The sequence below is a fragment of the Ceratotherium simum genome, chromosome 16 (genome assembly GCF_057802395.1).
Source record: "Ceratotherium simum simum isolate JZ-2026a chromosome 16, ASM5780239v1, whole genome shotgun sequence".
Taxonomy (NCBI): domain Eukaryota; kingdom Metazoa; phylum Chordata; class Mammalia; order Perissodactyla; family Rhinocerotidae; genus Ceratotherium; species Ceratotherium simum.
The window spans coordinates 49,239,902-49,264,278 of record NC_141915.1 but is presented as its reverse complement, the minus strand read 5'-3'; the positions used below and the strand labels follow the sequence as shown (position 1 = coordinate 49,264,278).

At 37.1% G+C, this 24,377-nt stretch overlaps 1 protein-coding gene across 4 annotated transcripts in view; it reads right to left on the bottom strand.

Moving 5' to 3' along the window:
- Window positions 1-24,377, bottom strand: part of CEP112 (centrosomal protein 112) — a 449,689-nt gene that overhangs the window by 344,979 nt on the left and 80,333 nt on the right. For all 4 annotated transcript variants that reach the window (XM_087441468.1, XM_087441471.1, XM_087441469.1 and 1 more), the window contains 2 exons: window positions 22,426-22,544; window positions 16,567-16,710 (listed from right to left, as the gene is read on the bottom strand). In XM_087441468.1, coding sequence (XP_087297594.1) covers window positions 16,567-16,710; window positions 22,426-22,544 — 263 coding nt within the window. The remainder of the gene's footprint in view (window positions 1-16,566; window positions 16,711-22,425; window positions 22,545-24,377) is intronic.

Below are 24,377 nucleotides of genomic sequence, written 5' to 3'. Positions count from 1 at the left end.
TGCCAGCAGCGGAGCACGCGCACTTAACCGCTAAGCCACGGGGCCAGCCCCTGTATTATTTATTTTTAAAGCATTTTCTTAATACTCACTGTGTCTTACACAAAATAAAGTAGGCAGAAATTAAATAAAAGAAATTTAAAACTTATAATGTCATGGGGCCAGCCCAGTGATGTAGTGGTTAAGTTCACGCACTCCACTTTGGCGGCCCAGGGTTTGTGGATTCGGAACCTGGGCGCAGACATGTGCACTGCTCATCAAGCCATGCTGCAGTGGCACCCCATATATAAAGTAGAGGAAGACTGGCACTGTTAGCTAAGTGACAATCTTCCTCAAGCAAAAAGAGGAGGACTGGCAACAGATGTTAGCTCAGGGCCAATCTTCCTCACACACACAAAAAAACTTATAATGTCAAGGAAAATCCTATAGATATATATAAAATACCTTAAGGATAAATATTTAGCCAAAATAATCTTTTTTAAACTTAACACAAAGAACTGAGGAGATATAATATAGTGGAGGCCTCAAAATGGGGCAAAAAGTCATTCAGGAAAAAAGATACTCATGTGGAATCATATTGTATAGGCTGTAAAGGACAGAGTAGAGAGGGAATTCAGGGATATATAACAGCAGGATCAGAGAAGGAACAAGTAACTGCATAGTTAATGACAAACAGATTACCTTGGGTGCCGAGAATAACTTCCCACATTGTGAACTCAAAGGTAGCACTCGGAAGACTGGGTTGGAGTTCTTGAATAAACATGGCTTGTAAGCAGAAGTTATAACAGGCATTAGATTAGTAACTGAGGTTCTTGATCATGGGAAAGTGGGACAAATTGCATTTGTGGGATATGGAACAAGAGGAGACAGGGAGAGCAACTGGCAGCTTACGGGAAGAGTCCCAGAATGAGGCAACAATGGCCTGAATTCAAGTGGTAGCTGTGGAAACAAAAGGAAAGAGAGCAGATCCTAAATAATTTTCAGAGAGGTAAACAGTATTGGGTAAGTAAAATACCAATTGAGGGAGATGAAAAGTGGCAAAAATCAGGAATCTTCCAGATTCAAAATCTAAAACGCCAAGAGAATTGGCACATTGGGAATTAAGAGACAGTTTGAGAAAGGGTATTATTTTGGTAGGAAATGTAGGCATGATTTTCAACAAGTTAAGTATTAGGAAATTATAAAATATCCCATGGACCTTCAGTTATACAACCAACAGACAGAAGAAGAAATCAGGACTGGAGACATAGATGATGGAGTTTTACACACAAACTTAGTTTGAAATCCTATAGGAGTCAAAAATTAAAAAGGGTTATTATTTGGCAACTATTTAGAGTCCAAAGTTCAACTCCTATGGCAAAAAGAGCAACACGTTTTATCTTATATCATAAACTTCTTATGGAAATATGACATACACACAAAAAGATTCACAAATCTAAAGTATATATTTTGATAATTTTTTACAAATTGAAAACTCATGAGCCACTACAAGACATAAACATTAGTAGCTGCTCTGAAGCCTTATTGGCCATCCTCTACACGAAAGTAACCACTATTCTGACTTCCATCACAAAAACTTAACTTTGCCTTTCATTGAACTTTCTATAAATGGAATCATCGAGTATGTACTCTTTTGGGTGAGGCCTCATCATGCATATTACATGTCTGTGAGATTCATCCATGTCACGGGGTATAGCAATAGTTGAAATTTTTTCATTCCTGTTATACAGTTTTCTACCATGTGAATATATCTAAAATAATGCATCCATTTTATTGATGGGTTGTTTCCGTGTTTGGCTATTAAAAACAACATTACTATGGACACTTTCATAGATGTTTTATGGTACATATATGCACATTTCTTTTGGTTATATTTCCTGTGGTGTAATTGCTAAGTCACAATTAATTTGAAAACTATGTCCATGCAAAAACCTGTAAGCAAATGTTTATAACAGCTTTATTCATAATTGCCAAAAGTGGATATAATCAAGATGTCCTTCAAAGGTACATGGATAAACAAACTATGGTACATCCATATAATTGAATATTATTCAGCAATAAAAATAAATGAGCTATCAAGCCACAAAAAGACATGGAAAAATCTTAAATGTATAACTGCCTAATGAAAGAAGCCAGCGTGAGAAGCCTATATACTATATGATTCCAATTATATGACATTTTGGAAAAGACAAAACTATACAGACAGTAAAAAAGATCACTGGCTGTATGGTATCCTAGGAAGAGGGGCAAGGGATGAATAGGGTGAAGCACAGGTGATTTTTAGGACAGAGAAGATATCATGTATGATACGTGGATATGCGACAAAATGCATTTGTCAAGACCCATGGAATTTTAAAGCACAAAGAATGGACCTTATTTTATGCGAATTTTAAAAAATCATTTAGGAGTTTGGGGGATCCCAGGAAGAAATGCAGACTGTGACAAGAGAATCTATTTATATTACAAATACACAAATAAACCTCATTGAAGGGACCAGGGAAAAGGTGATGATCCAAGCAATTTCTAAATGAGTGGAGTCTGTAAGACCAAAGGCAGAAGGAACTACACATAAGCACTGTGCTCTGGTTGACAAAGCTGGTTCCCACGGGCGCATGGATTAATAACTCTGATACTGGTACACACATACAGTCATGCGTCACATAACATTTCAGTCAACCACTGACCGCATATATGACGGTGGACCCATAAGATTAGTACCATATAACCTAGGTGTGTAGTAGGTATACCATCTAGGTTTGTGTAAGTACACTCTATGATGTACGCACAACGACAAAATCTCCTAATGACGTATTTCTCAGCACATATCACCATTGTTAAGCAACGCGTGACTGCATACTGGAACTGAACAATTAAGTAAAGGGATGGAGGATGGTGGAAGCCAAGTTTCCACTGTTGGATTGAGAATTAGGGATATGCAAGGGGAGGAAGCTAGAATAATCCATGTGGTAATGGATTAGAGTTACAGACTTCAGTAAAAAATTATGTTTAGCTTAATATAGATACAGATGGTTACATGTACAAATGTTTATAGATATGCATATATACAAAGTTAGTATATACACATATACTCCCTTGCTCTGTCAGGTAAAAGGGCATAAAAGAAACAACACCCCAGCAGCACACACCTAGAACATAGATTTCGATTTCTAATGCCATTCTCCATGTAATCCATATTGATGGGGGTATGTTAAAGAGGCACAGGAGCCCACTGAGAGATCTGCCAGTGGCCAAAGCTGGACCAATGTGAGCAACAAAATAAAAGAGTACTGGATTATAACCCAGAGTATAAAATAAATAATTTCCATGAGTCCATACTGATATAAATGATTGATTATATTAATAAATGAAGGAAAAGAGACAAATCTCCCATGCAGAAAAACTCCAAATAATTTATATAGCTACTCCGCCTTCAAGTAGGGAGAGCATAACTCCCCACTTCTTAAGCATGGGCTGCATATAGTAACTCCTTCCAAACAGGACAGTACGGAAAGGTGGGGAGTAACTTGAGAGTGGAAAACCTAACAAAAACTACCTCAGCCAGGTGATCAAGGTTAATATCGACAGTGATAAGTCATTAACAGTATGTACCATTGATATGATGTGACGACAGTAGCATTTTACCTCCGTGATCTTACTATCTCAACCCATAACCCCAGTCTAATCACAAGAAAAACATGAGACAAAAATCCAATAGAGAGGCATTCTACAATACTCCTGACCGTATCCTCAAAACTGTCAAGGTCATGAAAAACAAAGAAAGAGGAATCTAAGGAGACATAACAACTAAATGTAATGTGACATCCTGAATGAGATCCTGAAAAAGAAAAAGGACATTAGGTAAAAACTTCAGGAAAAGTGAATAAACTATAGACTTTAGTTAATAATAATGTATTAATATTGATGCATTTATTGTAACAAGTATACCAAAGTAATGTAAGATGTTACTAACACGGGAATTGGGTGTAGGGTATATGGGAACTCTCTGTACTATCTTCTCAAATTTTATTAATATTGATTCATTTATTATAATAAGTGTACCAAAATAATGTAAGATGTTACTAATACGGGAAATTGGATGTAGGATATATGGGAACTCTCTGTACTATCTTCTCAAATTTTCTGTAAATCTAAAACTGTTCTAAAAAAAAAAAAAATATATATATATATATATATATATTTGTGTGTGTGTGTGTGTGAGGGAGATCAGCCCTGAGCTAACATCCGTGCTAATCCTCCTTTTTTGCTGAGGAAGACCGGCTCTGAGCTAACATCTATTGCCAATCCTCCTCCTTTTTTTTCTCCCCAAAGCACCAGCAGATAGTTGTATATCATAGTTGCACATCCTTCTAGTTGCTGTATGTGGGACGCGGCCTCAGCATGGCCAGACAAGCGGTGCATCAGTGTGCGCCTGGGATCCGAACCTGGGCCGCCAGTAGTGGAGCGCGCACACAACCGCTAAGCCACCGGGCCGGCCCAAAAATATATATTTTTTAAATGGTCATCTTATTCAAAATGAACTGGTGCTATTTGGGGGTTTCTTCTTTATAATTGCAAGGCTGGGAGACGAAAGGCTGGTGATGACTATAAAATGACAAATTCTAGCTATCTCAGAGAGTAGGTGAGTTGCTCTATGAATTATTGCATGTCATTGCTAACAGTAATAGTTAATAAAAGTTAGTAACAAAATATTTCTGCTGTCTAAGGCCTTTTCAGGTGGCCAGCCCTAATGATCTAGTGGTTAAGACTGGCGCTCTCACTGCTGCAGCCCAGCTTCATTCCCTGGTCAGAGAACCACACCACTTGCCTATCGGTTGTCATACTGTGGCGGTTGCCGTGACGCAGAAAGTTATGCCACTGGTATTTCAAATACCGGCAGGGTCATCCACGGTGGAAAGGTTTCAGTGGAGCTTCCAGACTAAGACAGAGTAAGAAAAAGGTCCTGGCCACCCCCTTCTGAAAAAATTGGCCTGAAAACCTTATGCATAGCAGGGAAGCATCATCTAATATAACAACAGAAAGTGAGAGGATGGCACAAAAAAACCAGGCAGTGTTCCGCTCTGCTGTACACAGGGTGCTAGGAGTCTGAATCCACTGGGCAGCACAAACAACAACACTAATACAAAGGCCTTTTGATACTCTTTAAGGTTGGGGCCCTTAACCTTGACACAGGTCCACAATAGAATTCAGGGTGTCAGAGAATTTGAATGGAAAAAAAGAGCTCATCTCTATTTTCATTCCCCTAACCAATTTTCAGGGAAACTTCAATTATAAATATAGTCGACAAACCAAGGTAACGTTAGCAACACCTGTGACTAACAGAAATCACAGATATTTTTATAGTTCATTACAGCGTTAGATAATCATTAAATACTGTTTATCCTCACCATTGTTCATAAATTATAAGATTAATAACTATCATAATATAGTTATATAGTATATTATAATAATTACTATATAATATATAGTAATATATATACACTAATATATAGTATAATAGTAATAAGGTCCACGACTAAATCTTGATATTTCTTTTCTTTGTCATCTTATATATTTTATTAAATTCAAAAATATTATTCTGAGAAAGACTGCATAGACTTCACAAGATTGCCAGCGGGATACATGGTACAGAAAAAGGTAAAGAACTCCAGTAATAAAGCCTAAAATCTCAATAAAGCCATCCACAGACTTTCAGTGTGTCTAAACCCTGATATGAACAGAGCCCTATATGTTACACCTGTCACCTCCCCAAGTATCTAATAATTTTGCTATAATTTTCATATTTAAAAGTTCTAATATATGGTTTTAAAAATTCAGTGTTTACATGTTTTAACTATGAGTTTCACACAAGAAAATCTCGGCCAACACCACAAGACGTTAAGTCTAATAATCTATAGCAGCGTCTGCTTACAATAATGGCACTAAAACAAAACAAGACTCAACAAAAAAAGAAAAAAGCCTGAAAGAACAACAAAATAGAGAAGATAATTCTCAGTGACAGTCTTGTCTTTCATCTGAAGCCATGCCTTGAACTCTCCCTTGTTTAATTATTAAATCAGGAGCTGCTCAGCAAGATCTGTCCAGTGTTGATGATTCTTAAATTCAATCCTGCTGACAGACTGTCTGTTTTTCTCCATATTTACTATTACCTAATGACAAGGTCTGAAGGCTAATTTTTAAATTCAACTTTCATTAAGAATAGAATCAAGTTTCTCTGACAGGGACTTCCTGACTCCAAAGTATCACTTTTCTTTACATCCCCAATTTAGAAAAACTAATTCCACTGTGAGAGATACTGCCCTCTTAATACCATTTAATTAATTACATAAAACAATGTAGCAAACATTTTAGGCAATCAATATGTTTCACAAATTTCAATTTTAAAATTACTTAACATATTTAACTCACTTATGTGAAAATTTAGGCTGTTGAGATGACAAAAATGTATTTCAGATATAGATTTGGGTTTTGTCCATGGCTTCGAATATCATCTTTATGCTGATTATCCAGATGATACATTTTTTACTTTTCTCCCCACTAAACCTGATCTACCTTCAGTCTTTTCCATCTCATTGAACAGCAGCATCACTGCCAGTTCTCAGCTCTAGATTGATACCCAAATCCAAGCCACACCCCGCTCTTGCCCGGACTGCTACAACAACAGCCTCTTATTTGGTCTTCCAGCTCCCGTTCCTGGCCCCTACAGTTTGTTCTCTGCATAGAGCCAGAGAGATACTTTTTTTTTAATTAATTAATTAATTAATTTTAATGAGAAGGAGAATTTAATTTTTCTTTTGGCTGGGAAAGATTCACATTGAGCTGACATCTGTTGCCAATCTTCCTCTCTCTCTTTCTTTTTTCCCTCCTCAAAGCCCCAGTACACAGTTGTATATTCTAGCTGTAAGTCCTTCTGTTTTTCTATGTGAGCCGCTGCCACAGAATGGCTACTGACAGACAAGTGGTGTGGTTCTGTGCCTGGGAACTGAACCCAGGCTGCCGAAGCAGAGTACACCGAACTTGAATCACTAAGCCATCGGGGCTGGGTCCAGAGAGATACTTTTAAAATATGTCAGACAGAATCACTTCCATGTGCTCAACCCATTAAAAATTGAATACAAATATACTAAAAATTCACTGAATTGTAGACTTTAAAAAAGTTAAATTTTATGGTCTATAAATTATACCTTAATAAAGCTGCTTTTACAAAAGGATTAAATGCAATGATCTACGTGGCTTTCTCCGATGTGTCCCTGACTACTTTTCCTACCACTCTCCTTCTTGCTCACAGTGTCCACACCGACCCGTTGCTGTTCTCTGAACTTGGCCAACACATCCCTGTTTTGGGATCTTTGCACTGGCTGTTCCTTCTGCCTGAAAGGCTCTTCCCAGCTGATCACGTGGCTTCCTCCCACGCTTCTGCAGGTCTCTATGCTAACGTCCCGTCTGCAAAAGGCTTTTACTGACCACCTCATCTGAAGCAGCACTCTCCTCCACGGCATTCCCTCACCCCAGTATTGCTCGACTTTTGTTTCTACTATTGCTCCCCTAATTAAGGAGCCTTTTTATATATTTCTCTTCTAATTGGCCCCTACCATGAAATTCTAACACCACAGAATTACTTTTCATAAACTCTGCCCACTGTGGGGGTCACAAACCACTGTAATACCTAAGTTCTTTTTTTATCCCAAGAACCAATTTCTGCCTCCTAGAGGACGAAATCACCCCCATTTATAATGCATGTCTAACACTGATTTCCTTTTCCTCATACCACTTAACAGTACTGGACATTTGTGGTGGCTTACTGGCTGTCACGGCCACAGAAACGTGAACATTGTGGACAGGGACTTCTTGCTCACCACTGTGTCTCCAGTACCCAGTGTAACGCCTGCACATGTGAGGTGCTCAGTAAATGTTTGTTGTATAGGAATAAATGTAATTTCTAAATATTGCTAACTTATGTTAGCCAAAAATTACTTAAGCTTTTTCATTTTTGTATAGTATGCTTCATTTTTGTTAACTTATACAATTGTTGTGGACTAAATTGTGTCCCACTTCAAATTCATACATTGAAGTCCTAACTCCCAGTACCTCAAAATGTGACTGTATTTGGAGACAGGGTCTTTAAAGAGGTAATTAGTAAAAATGAAGTCAAAAAGGTGGGCCCAAATCCAATATGACTGGTGTCCTTATAAGAAGAGATTAGGACACAGACACACACAGAGGGAAGACCATGTGATGACACAGGGAGAAGATAGCTATCTACAAGCCAAGGAGAGGCCTCCGAAGAAATCAAATCTTTCAACACCTTAATCTCAAACTTCTAACCTCCAGAATTGTGAGAAAATAAATATCTGTTATCTAAGCCACACAGTCTGTGGTATTTTGTTATGGCAGCCTAGCAAACTAATACAACGATATAGTATAGTAATCAATGAGGACATTGTAAAAAAGGAAAAGTAAGGACAGATAAAACAACCTCAAGGGTAAGACTGATACTTAACAGCACATGCCAACTAATGATAAGCAATCCAAAAAGGAAATTAAGAAAACACTTCCATTTACAAAGCATCAAAAAGAATAATACTTAGGAATAAAATTAACCAAGACAATGAAATACTTTACACTGAAAACTACAAAATGTTGCTGAAAGAAACTAAAGATATCAGTAAGTGGAAAGACGTCCTGTGTTCATGGATTGGAAGATCTAACATTGTCATGTGGTCAATAGTCCCCAGAGTGATCTACAGATTCAGTGCAATTCCTATCAAAATTCCATGGGTGTTTTTTTCAGAAATAGAAAAATCCATCCCAAGACTCATATGGAATCTCAAGAGACCCTGAACAGCCAAAACAATCCTTAAAAAGAACAAAGCTGGAGATCTCACACTTCCTGATTTCAAAACTTACTGCAAAGCCACACTAATCAAAACAATGTGGTACTGGCATAAAGACAGACATATAGACCAACAGAATAGAATAGAGCCCAGAAATAAACCCTCACATATATGGTCAAATGAATTTCAAAAAGGGTGCCAAGACCATTCAATGGAGAAAGGATAGTCTTTTAAACAAATGGTGTTGTCAAAACTGGGTATCCACATGCAAAGTAATAAAGGTGGACCCTTACCTTACACCATACACAAAAATTAACTCAGAATGGATTAAAGACCTAAACGTAAGACCTAACACTATAAAACTCATAAGAGAAAACATAGGTGAAAAGCTTCATGATATTGGATTTGGCGATGAGTTCTTAGATATGACACCAAAAGCATAGGCAACAAAAGAAAAAGACAAATTGGACTACATCAAAATTTAAAACTTCTGTGTATCAAAGGACACCATCAATAGAGTGAAAAACCAACCTGCATAATAGGAGAATACATTTGAAAATCACTTATCTGATAAAAGATTGACATCCAGAATATATAAAGAACTCCTGCAACTCAACAACAAAAAACCAAAAAAACCAAAACAATCCAATCAAAGAACGGGCCAAGGGCTTGAATAGACATTTCTCCAAAGATGATATACAATAATCAATAAGCACAGGAGAAGATGCTAAACATCACTAATCATTAGGGAAATGCAAATCAAAACCACAATGAGCCACCACTTTGTGCCCATTAGGGTGACTATTATCCAAAAAAAGAAAAGAAAATTACAAATGTTGTCGAGGATGTAGAGCAAATGGAACCCATGTGCATTGCTGGTGGGAATATAAAATGGTATAGCCACTGTGAAGAATGGTATGATGATTCCTCAAAAAATTAAATATAAAATTACCACATAACCCAGTAATTCCATCTCTGGATATTTACCCAAAAGCACTGAAAGCAGAGAATTGAACAGATATTTGTAACAGACAGCAGCATTAGTCACAAAACCAAAAGGTGGAAGCAATCCAAGTGTTCGTAAATGGATGAACAGACTAACAAAAGTGGTATATACATACAATGGAATATTATTCAGCCTTAAAAAGGAATGCAATTCTGACACACAATACAACATGGATAAACCTCGAGGCTGTTATGCTAAAATGAAATAAGCCAATCACAAACATACAAATGCTGTATGATTCGACTTACATGAGGTCCCTAGAGTAGTCAAATTCACAGAGACAGAAAGTAGAATGGTAGTTGCCAAGAACTGGGGGAAGGTGGATGGAGGAGTTCTTGTTTAATGTGTAAGGAGTTTCAGTTTTGGTAAATGAAGAAAGTTCTGGAGAAGGATGGTGGTGAAGTTTGTACAACAATGTGAATGTATTTAATGCCACTGAACTATACGCTTAAAATGATTAAAATGGTAAATTTTATGTTATGTATAATTTATCACAATAAAAAAAGTGAGAGCAAAAAAAAACAACCCGACAATGGACTTGAATAATAAATAAATAAAACACTCCTGCAAATCAAGGAAAAAGGTAAATAACCAAATTTCAAAATGGACAAAGGGTATGGACAAGCAACTTACAGTGACTAAGAAACATATAAACTAGCCATCATGGAAATGCAGATTAAAATCTGACATTCCTCAGATTAGAACAAAATTTAAAAGTCTGACAATTATAAGTGTTAGCAGGGATGTGGAGAGATGACTCATACTCTGAGCAGGGGCATAAATGGATATAACCACTTTGGAAAGTGTACTAAGGACACAGAAATTACACTCTTAAATATATACTTCCTATAGTAGTGATTTTCAAACTGTGGATTTCAACACATGAAAATAAGTTGTAAATCACAACTACAAATTTTTTTAATGAAATAAAACAAAATAAAAAGAATAGGATATATCAGAGCACATAGCAAATAATAAAAGTAAGTATCATTTTGTGAAACTTTTGTTTGAGTTATAAATATGAAGGTGGGTGTATGCTTATACGTGTGTTCTGGGCAGAATATAAACAATTTACTTCTTACTGGGAGTCACGGTCAAAAATATTTGAAAGCCAATGGCTTAGAGCAGTAGTCCTCAGAGTGGTCCAGAAACTCCTGAAGGTCCCAAGACTCTTTCAGTGGATCTACAAGGTCAAAATTATCTTTATAATAGTACTGAGACATTATTTGCCTTTTTCATTCTCATTTTTCACAAGTGTACAGTGGAGTATACCTTCCAGAGGCTACATGGCATATGATATCACAATAGAATAAATGCAAAAGCAGCTATGAGAATCCAGCTGCCTCCTATTAAGCCAGACATTAAAGAGATTTACAAAAATATAAAGCAGTGCCACATTTCTCACTAAAGTTTTTTGTAAAACATAATTATTTATAGTATACATATATATTTTTACATATGTATATATGAAAATATATGTGCATATATGTATATACATTTTACATATGTATATATGTATGCGTATATACATTTTACACATGTATATGTGTATATTTTACATATGTATATATATGTATATTTAGTATACATAATATATATTTCACAGTACTATTTTATAGTTATTAAAATATTGTTGTTTATGTTAACACTTAAAGGGTTTGTTATTAATTTTAAATGAATTATAAAGCTTTTTAAAGTATAAAAAAATGTAACTAAAAAAAAAAAAAATGTAAGCCATACTGGTTTAAGTGCTGAAGATAGATCCCAAATTTGACCTTGAGCATCCTAGCTGCTGTAACAAAGTAGAAAACAGGATCATTTAGGGATCTAGTATGTGTATATTAAGCCTTTCTTCTTTTTAATTACAATGATTTAATCTTCAAAATTTTCATTTTAAAAATTGATATATAATTAAAACAAAATGAAATAACCTTTCTTACCTATTATTGTGGGTTGAATTGTGTCCTCCAAGAAGATAACATTGAAGACCTATACGCCAGTACCTGTGAATATGACCTTATTTGTAATACGGTCCTTGCAGATATAATTAGTTAAGAAGGAGTCATACTGGACTAGGGTGGGCCCTAAATCCAATAATCGGTGTCCTTATAAGAAGGCCACGTAAAGACACCAGGACATGGAGACACACAGGGAGAACACCAAGCAACGACAGAGGCAGAGACTGGAGTGCTGTAGATGTCAGCCAGAGTGCCAAGGATTGCCTGCAACTACCAGAAGATAGGAAAAGGCAAGCAAGGATCTTCCTCTAGAGACTTCAGAGAGGGCCGGGCTCTGCTGACACCTTGATTTCAGACTTCTAGCCTCCAGAACTGTGAGACGATAAATTTCTGTTGTTCTGAGACACCGGGTTTGTGGTAATGTGTTACAGCAGCCCTAGAAAACTAACACACCTATAAAATCGGCAAAGTTTTGGTTTGTTTGTTTTTATTTAAAACACCCATTATTGTTCCTGAAATGTAGAAGAATGGGCACTCTCATGCACCTCCAATAAGAGTAATTTTATTATATAACATTAATTTTTTTATTTTTGGCTATATCTATCTCTTTTCTAAATTTTCAATAGACAGAACACATATATTTTTTTTTCAGTAAGAGAAAAATTTTATTTTTAAATCCACTATCATCACCATTATTTAACAATTTCTGCAAGTTCTAGTCAAGGTACAACAAACTGTAATAAAATATTTACTACATACATGTTAAGAGTTAAAATCTATAAGACTTATTCGTTTATTCCTGAGTCTTTTATACAACAAAAGTATAAAACTTTTACATGACAAAAGCATAAAAGACTCAGGAATAAACATCACAAAAGATGTTCAAGAGACTCCAAGATTTTGTTTTCTTTATGATCTTGGTAAGCTAATTCTAAATGTATATATAAAAGGAAAGGACTCAGAGTAACCAAGACTCTTCCGATGGACAAGGAAAGGAAGACTTCCCTCCCAGACATCAAGAGTAATTATGAAGCTATAATAATGATGACAGTATGATACTAGCAGAGCCAGAGAAATTAGCCAACCACCTAGAATAGACACTTTCGTATAAATGGAAGTTTAATACCTGACAGTTGGCATGGCAGATCAATGAACAAAGAAGGAATTACTCAAAAGCAGAACTGGGGGGAAAAGGTCATCCACATAGAAAATAATGAAATTAGATCCTATCTCACACTAATAACAAAAATAACTCCAGCCGGATTAAGGACTCAATGTTAAAAGCAAAACTTTAAAGCTTTTAGTAGAATACATAGGTGAACCTTTCTGCACTTGGACTAGAGGAAGATCTGCCTAACAAGACACAAAAAGCACTAATTACAAAAGATTGATAAAGTTGACTAAGTTAAAAATAAGACCTTCCTTCATCAAAAGATCATCTTTCCCTCCAAATCCTGAGAATTGCTAAATTACAATCTAGGAAGACGCCCTCTCTCCAAAGCTGCATTTCCCTTAGGATTAGTGAGGTTTGGGTGTTATAGATGGGAACCTGCCAGTGGGAGTCCAGCAGTGGTCCTGTGCTTTCTGGGCTCTCTACCCTGAGGCTCACCCCTTCCTCACTATTTAAACTACAATTGATCCACACAAGGATCTGGTCTTCCAGCTTTTCCCCAATACACAGTGGAATAACTGATAAACCCAAAGACATGAGCTCATGGGCCAAAATAACTAGACACCTTCAGAAAACTATGAGAAAAAGCCAGCAATACACGTGTGTATATAAATAATAGTAAAATACACAGCACATTATAATTTGTAATACATGATAATATAATAATATGTAATATATAAGAGTGAAGACAAATTATTAGAACAGATGGACCAAGGGCTTTAAATAAGCCTAATAAATATATTTAAGAAGATAAAGAATATATTAACAATGTAAAACAATAAGAAATTCTTTATTAAAAAAACAATAGAAGAAAAAGAAAAGCCAAATGAAAATACTGGGTATTTTTCTAAAGAAAAATGGAAAACAGATTTAAAGGGCTCAAATACTAAAAAACTCACACCCAGAGACATTAGAGTGACCTTGAACATATATTTATTGATGTTCAAAACTGCCTGTACCCTTTAAACTTGAAAACCACCCTAGGCCATACTTTTTCTCATGTTTATCTTTTAGTGTTGCTGCATTGTCTTCTGCCGTTGAGTATTAAGGTAAAGAAATCTGAGGGCAGCTTAATATTTTTTCCCTTATAAGTGACTTGAGTTTTGTTATTTTTCTTTGGTGAGGGGAAAGGGCTTACAATCTGGTCACTCAAAGGATTCTAAAGGGTCTCAAGGACTCCCCAGGATGTGCTCACCACACTTGAAGAACCGCTGTGGTAAGAAATCTCAACTGTGTCTGACGTTTCCCAATCCAGAGACTGCTTCATTCTCTTCAGAAAATAACCTCATGTCTTCTGCTGAGGTGAATGGGAGACAGCCCCATGCTTCATGAAGTCGAGGATGGATATAAAGATCTGGTTGTTTCTTGTTGTTAATTTTAACCTTAAAAAAAGTTTTATTATGGGGGCCAGCCAGGTGGCATAGTGGTTAAGTTTGCGCGCTCCGCTTCGGCGGCCTGGGGTTCACAGGTTCAGATCCCGGGCACGGACCTACGCGCCCCTTATCAAGCCATGCTGTGGCAGTGTCCCACATATAAAGCAGAGGAAGATGGGCACGGATGTTAGCTCAGGGCCAATCTTCCTCAGCAAAAAGAGAAGGATTGGCAACAGATGTGAGCTCAGGGCTAATCTTCCTCACCAAAAAAAAATAAAGTTTTATTACAGAATATGTCAAACATATACAAAAGTAGAAAAAACAGTATAATAAACCCATTTGTATCCATCACCCAAATTCAACAACTAGCTGCCACTTAGACTATCTAGCAATCCACGTGTTGAAGCACCACTTGCACTCCCTCTTCCAGAGGTGACCAGTGCTAACAAGTCCTGAGCCTCTAGAAGACCCATGTGTAATTCAGTTTGCTTCTTAGATTTTTTTAATGCTAATTTAGGGTTTTGCTTTCTTGAACTGGCCAGGTCAGTTTCAACTCATCCATCACCTTTCCATCTCCAAGAATTTTATTGCTCTCCTGTTCTGTTTGTCCCTCTGGGTTTATGCTTTTTTCTTTATCCCTTACCTCTCATTTTTGTGGGAGGGAATGGAGGCCAACACTGTGTTCAACCTGCCATCTTCAAGGAAATGTAGATTAACTTCTTGAACTGAGTCCTTCTTTTCTCATTTATATGTCTCTGTTGATTATTATTCCTGTATGTTACATTTTCAAATATTACCAATTATCTATTGAGCACTTATTATGTAACTTAATTTATGTATATTCATTTATTTAATATTTCCAACAACATACATAATTTTTTTTTTTGGTGAGGAAGATTGTCACTGAGCTAACATCCGTGCTCATCTTCCTCCACTTTATATATGGGATGCCTCTGCAGCATGGCTTGATGAGTGGCGCACAGGTCCGCACCCTGGATCCAAACCCATGAACCCCAGGCCACTGAAGCAGGGCGCACAAACTTAACTACTACGCCACTGGGCTGGCCCCTCAACAACATATATTAATTACACTATATTACTGCTACCCTATCCGACAGTAGAGGAAAATTAACATTTGAAGAGCTTACATGGCACTCAAGCTGTTAAGGAGCTGGGATTTGAACCCAAGATCCTAAAGTACAGGTTCCAAATCACTGTGGATCCTGCTTCCTGTTTCTTTAACCCTGTGAGATAGGGCCTAGAGCCAGTCTAGTGGTCTCTAAGATACGCCTGAGTAACTACTCTTGTTCAAATTCCACAGCTTTAAATTCAAAGAAATACTTGGACCAAGCCAGGCTGGCCTGGGTGGGCTGAGAGCATTAAATGAGGCCTGGCTTCATAACTGGGATACAGGGCTCTACCATTCTATGAGGTCATATATATTAGGAACCAGATTGATGAAGTGCACTTGTATCAGACGTGAGGAGCCCTGTTCAACATGCCCATTAGCCTACCTATAGAATTGTTCCAGGCTTATGTATTTTAGGAAGTCAGTTGGGCTTCTAAAAATCTGAAGACATTCACTCCCTCAGACCTATCCTCTGCAACTAGGTGCTCACTGAGGAGGCTCTTTAGGGAATCCTCCATTGCTCCTTGGAGAAAGCTACTGGTCTCTCCGCTGTGTAGCTGGACTATGGTGACCTCCTTCTGCATCCTTTCTGGAAGGGACTTTTTGGGTTTACCCATGTGATGTCTGCATGTGGTCCCTCAGTCAAGACAAATCTACTAAGAAAATCTGTCTTAGAGTGGTCATACTATCAATATGTGCACATAAGATTTCCTTCAAAGTAGCATAAAGTATTTCCAGAAAAACAATCAAGTCTTCAGATAAAAAGAATTAAAAAAACAGAAAGAAATAAAAATTACCTCTGTACTGAAAGTCAATGAAAAAAACAAGACAAAAGATTTGTAAAGGCTTCTGGGAGATTAAAAAGAAAGTGGCATCAAACAATTCAGAGTAAAATCCCACAGCAAACTTCAATGGACTGTCCATTGTCACAAATAAATCTATATCAAGTGGGAAAGTAAAATGCTTTCTTGTAATTCCCTAAGACTTATTTATGCACTGCACACGTCACGGAAGCATGGGGACATGGAAAGTAAGAAGACAATTTCTAAAAATGGCAATAAAAGAAAAAGAAAGACTTACTGTGGACTGTGTTTGTGCCAAGTATTCACCCTCCATTTTATTCAGACGTACATTTGTATCCTCAAGCAATTCTTGAATATTTTCAGTGTGCCGCCTTTGAAGATCAAACTTCTCCTTTTCCATTTCTGCTACAGCATTGTGAAGCTACACAGTGAAATCAAGAATTGACTCTTTCACTACTGTGGAATAGACTATTTTGGAATTCAGAAAAAAAATGTTTTCCTATATTTCTCTACTTATTTATATGGTGACCTGAACAACAAAAGATATAAAACTCATAAATAAATATTCAAAGTAAAGATATCACATAAGAGCACGATAAGAAACAATTTTTTTCTTTACTTTCCTGAATTGAAAATTTTAATGGATCAACAAATATTAAAGGCAATTATCTGCCTCGGACAGAACAGTAAATAAATCAGACAGATAATGCAATGCATGCCTCAGCTAAACATCACTAATATTAGCCTGAAATCAAAATCAGAAATATTTATAATATTCATTAGGAATATTATCTCATTGTCTGTATTTTCATCTTATTTTCAGGAAATTTTGCATAAGAGTAATGTTACAAAATGCTTTCTCCTTCACCCTAACCTCCAACAAGAAACTATTTCTATCCATTCCATAATCTATACAAAAGTGGACCAAAGATAGCATTTATAAATCAAATAGACAAAGAGTACTCTAAGGAGAACTGTATACTGTATGTCCTCATTTACACAGGTCTTTCTTTATAAAGATGATGTATACACTGTTTAAATGCATGAAGCTCTAAAATATCTATGTAACTAAGGTAAAGAAAACAAGGCTCAATGGACAGCTTCCAAAAGGAGTTGAAAATCTGTGCTCTCAGCCTTGTGGGCATTCCTTCACTTATCTTAATGGAAGTAGAATTCTGAGTCTAATAGGTGGGGAGGGCAGGAGTCCAAAACAGTCTAAATGATATATTTGATTTTCCATCCACAAACAGGAGTGACAAAGATATGACACAGATGTATAGGCTCTTATTTGACTAGGAAGATATTCGAGGAACAGGGAAAATCCTCAGACATGGTGAAAACTAGAGGCAGAATGCAGGAAATAATTATGCTAATTATTGGTGAGGGTACCAAGAACTTTTCTTCTTCTAGTTTCTAGCTGAACAGAAAGAGTGAGAATAGCTCAATAACAGCCACACAGAAGAACCTCAGGTTTCACAAATTTAACACAGGCAATTTTGACTATCTGTAAGTTGTCCCTAAATCCCTAATATGTTGTATTTATATTTTTGCCAAAGTACACGTTTCAAACTGGTGTTATGTCTGGTATTCAAAAGTCAGTCACACAGAGAAAACTGTACTGTGGTTACCAGGGGCAGTGGGGGTGGGGGTGGGCACAAGGGGTGAAGGGAGTCATATATATGGTGATGGACAAACAAAAATGCACAACCCAAAATTTCACAATGTTAAAAACCATTAAAACATCAATAAATAAATAAATAAATAAAATAAAGATGCAAAAAAAAAAAGTCAGTCACAGCTGGTACAGGAATATAGGCAAGCCCACAGCACCTAAACTTCAGTGCTGCTTCGTAGCTGTCAATAGGCATGCACAGCAATTCTGACAAAGGGATCTAAAGGAGTCACTTAGGATTTCGTAGCTGTACTTATGTTGTAGTGGTTTCCTCATACTTATGTTCTTCCAAAGGTCCTAGGACATACACCTACGGAATGTCAAAAATCTACTATAATTAGTAGCCCATTAATACAAAGTGGTTTTTCAGGTGCATCCCACAATTGCTTTATAAAGGGATGTGTCTGTTGAAGTTGGAAGAGTATCTGTAAGTCAGACAGTCATTTAAAACTCATCCAGGGAATTTACAGTTGAGACTACAAGGGTAAACATGACACTGGCAAAAACAAGTATGCTATAACTTTGCTGATTTGTGTGAGAATCAAATAGGTGATCTGATTGGAGACAACTAATACTTATGTATTCACCCAACCAATTTGATTAGTATTGACCATGTACCAGGCACAACTCATCACTGACAGCTTTCCCAAACCTGGCAATGATTGGAGTCCAGTCACTTGGTCTGGGAGGCTTTAAAGGGCAAACACTCCCTGAGGGATAAAGTGTTTTAGCAGCAAATATTACTAGACATGCTCAAAAGTACAAGCCTTGCTAGGGTTTATTAAACCATAAGGATGCTATCATGGCCCTGATAATGAGAGGATCTATAAATGCCCAAGGAGATTTTTTTAGTCAGGGTTTGGCAATGGGTACAGGAGATGTAAAAGGCCTTCCTAGCATCCTACATATCAGCCTTTAGCCTGAACATTGGACCACTTAGTTGCCTCATGCCAGAGGAGACCCAGAGGAATCAGGAATCTGTCCCAATAGAAAGAAAGTATTGTAAAACCCACAGGTTAATGGTGCAGCCACTTTGGAAAACAGTCTGGCAGTTCCTTGAAACGCGAAACATAGAATTACCATATAACCCAGAAATTCCACTCCTAGGTATACACCTGTGAAATAACAGAAAATATACATATTGGTTTCTGCCCCTAGTTCCTGGCACAGAGCTCCTAAATCTCTTATAATTTCCTAAGTGACAACAGCACTATGAGCATCTTTTGTTCTAATATTTGGTCTTTGATCTTGGTTCCTGGCACAGAGTTCCTAAATTCCTTGGAATTTCCTGGGTGATGGGAGCGTCTTTTGTTCTAATGAAGTGACTCTTGATGGGCTCCTGTTAGCTGCAGGATGGGGGATGGTCACCCGAAAGATCAAGCCATGATTAGAAACGGGGAACTTTCAGCCCCACCCCCCATCCTCTGGGAAGGGGAGAGGGTCTGGAGATTGAGTTTATGATCGATCAAGCCTACATAATGAAGCTTCCACAAAAATCCCAAAAGTACAGCGTTCAGAGAGCTTCGAGGTTGGTGAATACACGGAGGTGCTGGGAGAGTGGTGTGCCTGGACAGGGCATGGAAGTTCCATGCCCCTCCCAACATACCTGGCCCTGTGTATCTCTTTATCTACTGTTCATCTGTATCTTTTATAATGAAACAGTAAACATAAGTACTTCCTTAAGTTCTGTGAGCCACTCTAGCAAAACACAGAACCCAGGGAGGGGTTCGTGGGAACTCCCATTTATAGCTGCTTGGTCAGAAGTACAGTAACAACCTGAGACTTCAGATTGATGTCTGAAGTGGGGGCAGTCTTGTGAGATTGAGCCCTTAACTTGTGGGATCTGATGCCAACTCCAGGTAAAGAGTGTCAAAATTTAATTGAATTATAGGACATCCAGCTGGTGTCAAAGAGAATTGCTTGACGTGTGGAAAACCCACATATCAGGTGTCAGAAGTATTATGAGTGTGTGAATAAAGGAAAACACAGGCAGTGTTTTTCCCTACACAAGAGCCAAGAGAAATGAAAACATATGAACACAAAAACTTGTATGCAAATTTTTATAGCAGCATTATTCATGATATCCAAAAAGTGAAATCAACTCAGACGTCCATCAACTGATGAATGGATAAACAAAATGTGGTATATCAATATAATGGAATATTATTTGGCCATAATACTGATTGAACATGCTACATAATACTGATTGACTCATGCTACAACGTGGATGAAACTTAAACACATGATGGTAAGGGAAAGAAGCCAGTCACAAAACGCAAAGTATTGTATGATTCTATAGGCAAAACTATAGAGACAGAAAGTGGATTAGTGGTTGCAAGCGGCTGAGGGAAGGGGAAATGGGGAGTGACTGCTAATGGGTACAAGGTTTCTTTCTGAGGTGACAGAAATGTCTTGGAAATTATACAGTGGTGATGGTTGCACAACTTTCTGACTATATTGAAAACCACTGAGCAGTACACTTTAAGAGGGTGAATTTTATGGTATATGAATCACAACTCAATTTTTTTAAGGCCCGCAGATTAGAAGCAGCCTGGTAAGTCAGAAAACTGGAAAAAGCTTTGTTCAGCTAGTACAAAAGTATAAGAAGGCGAGTTGGATCGTGAGGCTTGAAAGATCACCAGAACCTCACTCACGCAGAGCCTTCTAAATCTAAGGGCACCTGGAAACCACTGGAGTGATTTAAACGTGGTGAGGTAAACCAGGCTTGTGTTTTAGAAAGACCATCAATGTGGCTGTATTCTGGGGCATGGACTGAAGAGGAGCAGAGAGTCCAGTTACAGTATATGTAGGCAAGAGACGACCGTCTCCTGAACTAGGGAAAGGACAGTGGCGAATCAATTCAAAAGAAGTAGAAAGAACAGAACTTGGCAACTGATTAGATGTGAGAGGTGAGGCCAAAAGAGTCTTTGAGCAGCTGGGTAGATACACTACTACAGGGAATAGGAAATAGAGAATATCCTTACTAAGAGAGTGTTTTAGCAACAAAGCTGAAAAAGACAGAGTTTGGGGAGAATGATGGAACTCAGATGAAGGAGAGATATTACATGGGTAGTTGGATAACTGGGACTTATAGTGAGAGATGTTGGATGGAGATTTTTATAGGGAGTATACATACACAGACATATCCATCACATCACCCTGTCCATACAAATACTTAATAATTTCTGAATGAATGCATAAATCACAAAGTAAATCTATCATCTGCTTGCTAATTTTTGGTACCTATCCTGCTCACACCAGGTTTTCATCTCTGCCCAGATTGTCATGCAGCTGTACTTCACAAAAAGACCTTCAACCATGTTTGCAGTGCTTATACATCCACTAATTATCGTGAATCTGTCAGAAAGATTTACTAATCCAGCGGAAAGTGTAAGAGGTATCCTTGTACATGGTAGAAGGCAGAAAACTTTTCTCTTCAAACACCTGACAATTTACACTGGGAAATAAGGAACTAGGGAATTCAGACAAGGGAGGAAGGGAGCCTGCTATGTACACAATGTCCTGCAGCAAACACAAAAATATGTTATATTTATAGAAAAGATAAAACTAAAATGTGAGAAAGAGAAAAACCACATAAATCAACGATATAAAACTAGAAAAGCGCTAACTCTACCTATCTGCAGTGCACTTCCCAGACTGGTCCTGAAGCTACCATCACCAGGACATATGTCAGACCAACACTACCTGCAGGAAGGCATTTCTACCTTTCAGTAAAATATTTTATACCCAGACTAATTGAGAGAATATCAGCATGAGTTAACTGAAGATCTTTATAACAGAATACTTCAAAGGAAGTAACATGTTTATTTCTCTTTAACACATATTGTAATTTGAACTAATGGCTAAGGGCTCCTAAGTGAAAGTACTATATGACTATGTGAGACTCGTTCATAATGAGTATTTTTATTATATTACTCTCGGCACTGCTAAATTATATGAAAATATTTTTATTAACTAAATTAAATGCTCCTCCAAGAATGACCATCCACTACTGATTTTGTTTACATCAAAAAACAAGCTTATACTATAAATATTGTGTTATCTGAAATTTCAGGAAAGAAATGATCCAACGGCCTAAATCCAAAATTAAAAAGGTTCAATTTCCGACTGCTATTTATCCTACTGCTATTTCCCTACTAAAATTGCTTAAAATATATTTGCTAGGATAGAAAATTCAGAACATTAGTTAAATTCAAGAATTAGTCAAAAGTAAGCTTTCTAAATGAAAACTATTTTTTAAACCATTAGACTTCTGAAGTAAAATATACCAAAACATAAATAGCAGCTATTTCTAGACAGTCTAGAATTTTAACTTATTTTTATTTTCTTTTTTCATACTTTTCTGTATATTCTGTGAACATCCATTATTTTTAGAATTAAATATGTTACTTTGAAGCATAAACCTTAATATTTTCTATTACTATTTTATTTTATGAAGCTTACCTTTTTTTCCCAGTCATTATTCAGAGATTCCGTACTTTGTTCACATATCTTTTTGAGCTCTGCAATCTGGTTTTCTTTAGTCTCTCTGATAACTTGACAGTCTCGTATAAGGGTCTGAACTGTCAAAAATGATGAAAACATAGTTAAACCAGTTCTAGCTACCACATAAGAGTTTGATGATTAAAAATATAGTGTACCAGTTAATAGACAATTCCATTTTTCTCCAAGGCTTCTCATTTCTCTCTTCTAAAATAACTTGTACTCTTTCCTCTATTTTTCTCCATTTCTACCACCACAGCCTTGGCTGAATTCATCTTCACTCACTCCCTAGATAATTTTAAAGGTGTGCTGGCCTCAGCATCATTTCCCTCCAGTGTGTCCCCCATTGCTTTAAAGATTAGGCCTTGCTACAGTGCAAATCCAGTAATGTTACTCCCAGACTTAAAATCATTCTTCAGTTCCCTTCACCTAATAGATAAAGGCCAAAAACCTCTAACATGGAAAACAGCTCCTCAGAATCTGAATGCTTTCTGGCCATATCTTTGCCACTTCCAAATTTTTAAACTTGCAAATACACCAACCTATCTGCACATTCCTGAGGCCATATTCTTTTACATATCACTGTCTAAATACGATCATTTATCTACCTGGAATGCCCCTCCCTCCCTTGTTGAAAAACTCCTACTGTTTTGTTTTTTTTTTTGGTGAGGAAAATCAGCCCTGTGCTAACATCTGCCAATCCTCTTTTTTTTTTTTTTTTTTTGCTGAGGAAGACTGGCCCTGGGCTAACATCTGTGCCCATCTTCCTCCACTTTATATGGGACGCCACCACAGCATGGCTTGCCAAGAGGTGCGTTGGTGCGCGCCCAGGATCCAAACCAGTGAACCTCGGGCCACCGCAGCGGAGCATGTGCACTTAACTGCTTGCACCACTGGCAGGCCCCCTCCTACTCATTCTTAATCTCAATTCAAGTATCACCTTCTTTATGAACCATTCACCAACCAGATTCTTCCTCTTGCAGAGGCAGAAAGAAACTCCGCTTTATTGCCAGGGAACCTCATATATTTCTCCATTAAATCACTTACTACATTATGCGTTATAACGATTTACATGCCTATTTCCCGAGGAGGAAGATATTTCAACTTTTTATATACAGAGTATAACAGTGCCACATAGGCAAGTACTCAAAAAGATGTATGCTGAATAAATAGATAAAGGAACCCATCATTTCAACATATTGTTGCTCCTTGATACATTAAAATTGTTGCCAAGGATTACGTTACTGAAACAAAATATGCTTTAAATTATATAAAACATTTCCCTTATAAATCATTTAAATTTCTATCTTCTTTTTAAAAATGATTTAAACTGTCACTATTTAAGTGAAAATTTATTTAATATATTCATGTCATCTGGATGGTAAAATAAATTCAGTTGTTATGTTTGCTTGAATGTAATATTTTGTTAGCTGACTGAATATGTTCTTATTCACTTAAAGATAGCAGAATTTTCATAAATATTAACACAGAAATTTCTTTCACTCTTATATCCCAACTATGCAAAAAATAAGGGGAGAAGGAGAAGAATCCAAGTTAACCTCATATTAGTCCTTATCATCTACAACATTTTACTTCACAATTCCAAAATCAATTCAAAAAGCCTTAAGAAATGTTTATTTTATTTTATTTTTTTTGGTAAGATTGGTCCTGAGCTAACATCTGTTGCCAATCTTCCTCTTTTTGTTGAGGAAGATTGGCCCTGAGCTAACATCTATACCCATCTTCCTCTATTTTTCTGTATGTGGAACGCCGCCTCAGCATGGCGTGATAAGCAGTGCGTCAGTCCACACCCAGGGTCTGAACCTGCAAACCCCAGGCCACCGAAGCAAAGCGTGCAAACTTAACCACTACACCACCGGGCCACCCCAAGAAATATCATTTTTAAACCTTAG